The sequence below is a fragment of the Quercus robur genome, chromosome 4, assembly GCF_932294415.1.
Source record: "Quercus robur chromosome 4, dhQueRobu3.1, whole genome shotgun sequence".
Classification (NCBI taxonomy): domain Eukaryota; kingdom Viridiplantae; phylum Streptophyta; class Magnoliopsida; order Fagales; family Fagaceae; genus Quercus; species Quercus robur.
The window spans coordinates 5,262,968-5,271,227 of record NC_065537.1 but is presented as its reverse complement, the minus strand read 5'-3'; the positions used below and the strand labels follow the sequence as shown (position 1 = coordinate 5,271,227).

The following is an 8,260-nucleotide window of genomic DNA, read 5'->3' as shown; positions in this document are numbered from 1 at the left end:
CCACTTAAATGATTTAAAGTATCTAAATAATTTATCCTAGCCTTTATTATTTTTTTTTTAAAAACTCACTTTGAAATTGCTCAATCAAATTAACTATAGTGGTTTAGTTATAATATTTGCAAATGTTATATGTGCAATCTGCTTTTTTAAATGATAAATTATAACTCGACATAAATTGACCATTGCTCATTTGCAATCCATTAGTCGATAAATCAATCAGCACTAGCAAAAATATCATATGCTCTGGCCTACTTTGTGGAATCCAGCTTTCAAATAATCTATTGAATCATTGTTCTCAAGTTCCTAAGGCACCAATAGGATTTTAAAGTTTGGAGAATCATTGTTGTTAAAAGTGTGCCTTTCATTGTCTATTGTGAACAGAGAATTATTGATGCCAGCTTATAAACCAGTTAGATACTTAAAAGTAGGATGTTTGCTTATAAAACATGTTGCACGTGCTATATATATGTACAGAAAACTCTCACATATGAACAATGCATGTATAACACAAACTTACGGTATAATTCACATGAAGGTTGAAACGCCATGCTACTAATGATTTTCAGCATCAAAATTGGGTTCAGCAGGCTTCTGTGGCAGCAGTGGTAGCAATCTTTGTGGCACTCTAGTCTTGCGTGCACCATTTTGTCGCAAGGTTCGAAGTGCATTTGCAGCAAACCTTGATGCATAAATGGTAGCACCAAGACTTGGCGAGGTCCCAGCTTCATTTGCCAAAGCATCTTGCAGTCTGTCTTCTGCTTCACGCAAAGACTTATCAAGCTTTCTCTTACAATACCGGCGCCAAGCTACTTGGATAAAACAGGCTCCCCACGTCCTCCATTGTAGGGAGTAGAACCTGGAAGTCATCATTGCAAAAATGCATTATGAGGGCAAATCAAAGCGCTCATCAGAGTTTTAATAGCCATTATTTCTTTCTTTTGATTATACATTTTCAAATTTCTTCCAAGCTAGTAGCATCAATGCCCCATCCTAACAATACCAAAAAGCAGGGCAAGCCTAAAATGTCGCTTCAAGTTAATTCTATTAAAGAAAAAAGACAATGTGACTTGCTTTTATGTAAGGAAAACCTATCAAATCTATAGATTTTAATTGGATGATTAGATTATACTGTTTCAAAATTGAAGCGAAATTGATGGCCCATCCTCTACTACAATTTATGCAGAAGTTTTTGTTTCTATAGACCTGCATTTTTTAGACAGCCGTGATAATAATTATCTAAAAAGTTGATAAGCATGGCTTCAATCCTTGCCTGAAAGTGTGCTGGAGCTGCTTGCTATGAAGACGCCGAAACTGAGATGCCACAAACTTCAAGTCATACGCCATTAAAGCAAAGGCTTCAACCTCTATTATAGCTACCACTGTTCTAGTTGAGATGGGGAGATTTGTAGAGGGGTGAGGATCCAATGCCCAAGTAAGAAGCTCTTCTCCACAGAAGTCACCAGCCTTGAGATCAGCAGAGTTAAAGAAACCAGTCCTTCCACCATTGGTAGTCATAGTGGCTAGGGTTCCTCTCATGATAAAAAGCATCTCATCCACTGGATCCCCCTCACGGACAATGCAGCTCTTTGCTGTGTATAGTACTGGCTTGAGATGATCACAAAGCGCATCCAATAGTTGTTCATCCATTTTTTCAAACATTGGCACCTAAAAAAATAAAATTGACTTAATGAATGCAAGAGCTAGATGTTGGACACGAAGGAAAAAAAAAATCAAAGAAAAACACTAACTCTCTTGAGAAGATCTAAGCAAAGATGTCGTTTTATGTCCCTCCTTAGGTCTTTAGGAAGGTTACGAACTAGATTCTCTTCCTCAACACCCCTGGTTTCTTGCCATTTATACTGTTCGTATCGTCTGATCCGCTCCCTTAAGTTCTCAGGGAGCATACGGTGGGACATCCACTGTTCTGCATCAGTCCTTTTCACTCTCATCTCTTCCACTCTCACTGTTGTGGATTGCAGATATTTCTATAACAGCACAGAAACATAATATAGCACCTTGGTTCATCAAATCAAGGACTATGAGGATTCCAACAAAAGGTTTCAAGTTGGAGTTAATAGTGGATACAATTTGTAAGATATCATGTTTTTACAGAAGATTTGGCACTTGGCACTTGGCAAATTAAATAAGAACAGCAGAAACATTGAGAATAAATACAACAAAGAGAGATTAATGGAAGATGGCAGAAAAATGCAACAACTATACATGTTTCTTATGGATAAATTAACAAAATGTCATAAGCCCATCACATCAGTTGGAAGGTTTGGATGATATGCTTATGCACAAAGCCCAAATGTATAATCATAATCATTTTATAATTTACAAGATTGAGTTGCAAACAGAATTGATGAGGATCAAAGTTTTACCTGCATATTGCCAATAAGTAATGAGAATAATACCAACCCAAAGATTGATATGAAGACAGCAAAGATTATCTCCCCAACATAAGTGCTTGTTTTCAGGTTTTGGCCAAGAGAACTGATGAAACAAAAAAAGAAAACACAAGTTAAAAAAAGCCTCTAGCTGTAAAGCATTCACTCACAATGAGATCATATATAGTTTTGACTGCAAGGCAACTGAGTAAGAATATAATTTGAGGATCATATATTTACTAACCTAAGACCACGAAGACCCCACCAAAAGCAGTAAAAGAATTTCTCTCGAAAATTTCTTGATTCCACCACTCCAGATTTAAGAGCATCAGTAAATATTCCAAAGTTGAAGACCGTTTTATTTTTAATGTCATCAGGATCAATAAAAGGGCAATTTTTATATGGATCTGCATAGCTTTTGCTACGGTTCTTTCCACAGTAAAAATCTTTATCTTCACAACCAATAGTGTTGTTACAGTGTTTATGCCAGCATGTATCCTCTCGTTCAATGGCAAACAAGTACCAAAAAGCTCCTACAACCTGGTTTGTCATATTTATTTGTGATCAGAAAATCTCAGAAGTATTGCATTAAAAAAAAGAAAGAAAAAAAAAAAAAAAGAAAAAAAAGAAAAAGAAGCAAATCTCAGAAGTAGTGTAATTAAGTATTCAAAAACCACCAAATCAACTTACGTGACTGGCGAGCATATACAGAGAAAGATTATAAGCAGCTCCAGCCCATGCTGTCTGAGTCAGTATGCCCGACGTTCTTGTTACTTCTACATATAGTGGATAGATCCGCAAAAGTCTTGGCACATATTGGGAGAAGATTACTGACTTCAACATCTCCTTCATGACTAATGGAACTTCGGTTTTCATTGAGGGAATGATGAGAAACCTTAACACCTGAACAATGTAAGACATCATAATTGTAAAACTGACATTACCTTAACTGCTTAATTCTTTTACATCAAGCAATTAACAAAATTTCAACTAAAGACATGGTTCATTCTTCTACATATAAGTTGTTATATGCATTATGCGCCCATGTGTGTTCAAAGTATCACTCTGGCATAACAAGATCAGTTCTGCTATTGAAAATAGCCAAATGTTTTGTCAGTGCATAAGTTTAGAAATCATGTAGTTATTCAACCTCCAGAAAACTGTCTGTTATGTGTCTTATTTATTTACTTTTTTTTTTTAAGTTAGGAAAAATTAGGAGTATGTTAGGATAGATTCATATATGTTTGTATTAGGATGAGTTATGATTAGTTTTATTGCTAGAATATTATAGGAATACGGTGCTTACCTTGATCTAATTGGAAGTCAGATTCAGATGTGGATAATGAATAATGATACTCATGATTTCCCAAACTATAAATTGTTCATTAGTCTAACTTGGAAGTCTAAGTTTCCCTCAAAGAAAGCCTAACTCTTACTATGTCTTTTAACCAAAATAGAAAAAAAAAAAAATGAGGAAATAAATTATTCATAAAATTAACCTACCACAAACAAACCAATTCATTAATCTGTTACGTAAGCACATTTCCTTAAGTTGGTGTAACAGCAGCAAAAATGGAAGTGAATGAAACATAACTCCCTGCACTGATGGCAAAGTAACAAGTTGGGTGGGGTGCAAGTTTCTTCAGTGCGAACCTATCACTACAGTGGGGGCTGAACTACATGTTGTGATGATTGCAGAAAGAACATAGAGTTCTTGTAATAAACTAGAGTAATGATGCTTCACACTGATCAATTGTCACATGCATACCTGTGGCAATGGAAGAATTGACAGAATGTCAATGAAGAAGTATGTGGATAAGTATCTTTTTGCAATAGCCATCGGATCAGTTATTGTCTCACCCCTTCCAAATACTCGAGAAGAAGGAGCAATAAACCCAGTTCGAAACTGAAAGATTATATGAAGTGCATAAAAGGCATCAAAGAGTGAACGAAGAACACAAGCAATAATTGTCAGAGTTTCATCTAAATCAAGGCATTTGTCCTTGTCATCGATCACTGGGATGTAAAAGAACAAAGGATCCAGGGCAACAGCTATGACACAAGAGAGCACAAATATTTTATTCCAAGTTTGAAGAAATTGACCCTGTGGATCAAGAATTGTCTTCCTAGGAGGAGGACTAGACTCTTTACTTGGCTGATCACCTACAGAAGGAATGCCACTAATCTTCAAAACACTGCCAAAAGTTGATCTTGGTTTTCTCAGTTGTGGTCCATCATCAATAGAATATCTCCGCTCAGAACTCTCAGATCTCTCTGAACTCCAATCTTCAAACCTGGATGAAAAATAAATATAATTATAAAGTAGCATGCATAAAGCAAGTTTCAGCAGCTATTTAAGTAATTGAATGGATACTACCAAAATGAATAACTTATTGGATTCCTTTATAAACTAATAAATATGAGTGGTTCCTAACTGTGAAATGGTGCACTAAAAATGAATAATGAAAGAACAAGTGACAACGCAGTAATTCACCCATTTGCAACATTACCAATCACCAAATTGGGTCATTTAAGTTCTCTATATGTTTATAGCCTAAACTAGAATGTCTTTTAATGATCCTAAACAACATGATTTTTTAGATTTTTCCATCTAGTACTTTCTAGAATAGTTCCAATTGTATCAATAATTCAACATCAACTACAATTTTAAAATCATTACAAATTAGACCCTTAAGGCTTATAATGAGTGTCAAATAAAAGTGAAGGAAATCCAAATAAGCTGCTCTTGAGACATGTCTAGGCATTACAGGTATTCAATATGAATCATAGGATTTTTTTACACTGAAGAATATCACAAAACAGATTATTCATTTGTAAAAGAGAAAATAGAATAAATACAATATAATTTAAACACCATTATTGAGTTGAATTTTTGCACTAGAATACTATTTATCATTTATTTGTGGGGCTTTTTAGTGTAAGATTTACTCTTAAATGTAACTTACTGATTTTGGTTACTTTTAACTAGTATATTTTATAAGAGTCCAAATTATAACCATTTTCAAAGTAATTATGATAGATATTGATGCAAAACAATAGAAATTTCATAACTTAATTAAAAATCTGAAGTTTTTCATGAAATTACTCCCAAAAATTTTCTTATTCCATGATACCATCAGCACATATAGACATATAGAAGTGACATAGACACTCTGATAAAATTGTGTGCTTAAAAGAATCAAATTAACAGAATAATAGCAACAATGGAGACTATTGGAGTTCAGACTTGAACAAACTAACCTTACAAATTTAAGTCGCTTGAAATCCATTTTCTTCAGCCAGTTAAATGTCCAATCTTAAGCACCAAACTTGCAAAAGCCTAAAATCCAGACCCTGCAGAAGTACAAGTTCAAATTTGAGAATCTGTTCAATGAAAACCAAGAATTGTGCATGGTAAAGTAGAAGCCAAAAGATAATTGGGAGTAACATGTATGCAATTTATGACTACCATAGATAAATTATTGAGCAAAAACTAGTGCTAGTTTAACATAAACTTATTTATTTAACTTAAAAATAATCAAGTAAACGTATAGATGAATTAAAAAAGATAACAATCATGCAGAACTTAACATTTAACAAAAAATAACAAATAAAAATTAAGAAAAAGAAAGACGCGTTGTACTGTACCAAACAGGTAATTTATATGCGGTCTACTATTAAATTTTTTTTTTTTAGGAAACCAGTAACTTCAAATGTGTAATCTGACAAGTTGTACAAAAAACAAAATTCACTTTCTAGTTTATACTAAACCCAACACATGTTGGAAAATTGATTAGTGATTAGAAAGGACTAAAATAAAATTAAAATATCAAAAGCAAGTGTATCAAGTGGACTACTATTTTTAGTGTATTAAAAAAATACTATAATTAGGAAAAGATTTCCACCCCGAATCATAAAATATGACAGTTTTTGCATAATCCCAAGCATAAAAGGGAAGTCAAATTTTTAATAATAAATAATTAGAAAAGGATAAGTCAAAAAAATAATGAACATAGCCAAAATTAAAATTTTATTATATTCATCAGTAAAAGAAAATAAAAGTACCCAAAAAAAAAAAAAAAAAAAAAACCAGAAACTACAACTCTCTGTTTGGTTCAAAGAAAAAAGGGTCCTTACTAGAGATTTAAAAAAAAAAAAAAAAATTCAAGTTTCTGGTCGTTTGCTGAGAAAAGTTCTCTGTTGCGTTGCTACCCAGAAATTACAAAAGCTAAATAAATAACTAAAACGAAAAACCAACCCGTTACCCCTACTACAAAGGCAAAATTGGTGTACCAAAGTCAATCAAAGTAAAGGTCTTGCTTTCCTTTCTCTTTCAACCGTTTCTCGTCAACCAAACAGAAACTTGAACAGAGAATGAATGAAACAAAAGTATTACATGAAATGATAGAGAAGATACTTGGCCTTCCTTGACCCACTTGCTAGCTGTTGCTTTCAGAAAGAAAATGATTATTATGAGGATAAAAATGAAGGAGAGAAGGCTTCGTAAAGAAAATGGCTGAGAGCTACGCCCTCAGAAGAAAGTTCGTGGAGAGAACTGCAATGACAGTTACTGTCAGCGTGTTGAGCTCAACTGTCAGAGAGAGTGAGATAAAAGAAAAGGAGAGGGAAACATAAACCATGGACACATACCGCGGAAAGACTCAAGGGTTCCATATAATAAAACCAAGACAAAGACACAGACAGCTTCCTGGAAATGGTATGACTTATATTATATCATGGTGGGCCTATATTGGTTTGTATACTACAGGCAAGCATTGTTAAGTCTAATACTTGATACAAGATATCTTCTTCCTGTTTTTGGAATCCCAAATGTGCTATAGAAGTATAAAAATCAGTCACCATATCATACATCTATTTCTAATATTTTTTCTTAATTTTTTAATTATTTTTCTCTCTATTCATTTATCAGTTTACAATTACTTTTTCTCCAACATTTTCCCCACTTTTACTTTTTTTTTTTTTTTTTTTTTTTACCTCCCCACAAAAAGACACCTACTGAGTGTCAGTTCAAACACAAAAAATCACTTTCTTGAGATATGTTTTGGAACTTGCTGCAATACAATTCTAAGGAGGGTCATGTTAATAAATGTTTTTAAAACATTACTTAATAATTTATTTTAAGAAAATTTTGACACAATTTTTATAAAAAATGAAAAAACCTGTCAAAACATTAATTTTTTTATTTTCTCATGAAAACTTTCATTAAATGGATTTGTTAGCATTTTCCTTCTAATAATAAGAGCACATGGGGAGATATGGTATAAATATTTGATTTTTTTTTTTTTCGAACTTTCTCTCAAATGATTGGTTGGAATTAATTAATAATTTATCAAATTTTCTCTCTCTTATACCTCTTAGTGACGTTCGGAGCAACCAAAAGAATAAATGAAGAAAAAGTATTTAAATAAAGTGGTGAAAGTATAGAATGTGTAATATAAGATGTATGGTAAATTAGACCATTTTGAATATACACCACTGTAAGTTTCTTTAAAAAATCTTTTCTTCTCTCCCCGTGTGTGTGTTAAAAAAATACTTAGTATTTTCAAAAAAAAAAAAAACGTATTGTAAATTAGTGTGTTAAAATATATAAAGTAATTTTTGATGTATCAAAATAACATTATTTTTTTTAGATCGTCTGATATTAATGCTCTTATAGACTAAGTTTTGTCTAATGTGTTAGTGTGAAGGCACCTTTCGATGTATTGTGATTTTGGGTCAGTTTATACTTGAGAGTTTTTTGTTTGTTTATAGGTGGTTGTAATTTTTTTCATTGATTGTAAATTTTGGTCGGTATTGCCTGTAGATGTAGGCTTTGAGTTAGTCAAACCAAGTTAAATTTTGTATGTTGT

The 8,260-nt window shown here is 32.9% G+C and overlaps 1 protein-coding gene across 5 annotated transcripts; it reads right to left on the bottom strand.

Moving 5' to 3' along the window:
* Positions 1 to 410: 410 nt before the first annotated feature.
* On the bottom strand, positions 411 to 7,081 carry LOC126720406 (cyclic nucleotide-gated ion channel 1-like). Of its 5 annotated transcripts, none has more exons than XM_050422847.1 (9): positions 6,808 to 7,081; positions 5,652 to 5,744; positions 4,159 to 4,684; positions 3,081 to 3,293; positions 2,635 to 2,930; positions 2,385 to 2,496; positions 1,749 to 1,985; positions 1,271 to 1,665; positions 411 to 856 (listed from the first exon to the last, which is right to left on the bottom strand). In XM_050422847.1, exons 2-9 carry the CDS (start codon positions 5,678 to 5,680, stop codon positions 553 to 555), a joined length of 2,112 nt encoding a protein of 703 aa, XP_050278804.1. In that variant the 5' UTR covers positions 5,681 to 5,744; positions 6,808 to 7,081; the 3' UTR covers positions 411 to 552. The 5 variants fall into 5 exon arrangements, with proteins under 5 accessions (XP_050278804.1, XP_050278802.1, XP_050278803.1 ...); XM_050422845.1 differs by having other exon boundaries at positions 6,787 to 7,080; XM_050422846.1 differs by lacking the exon at positions 6,808 to 7,081 and adding an exon at positions 6,684 to 6,787.
* Between the last annotated feature and the right edge of the window lie 1,179 nt (positions 7,082 to 8,260).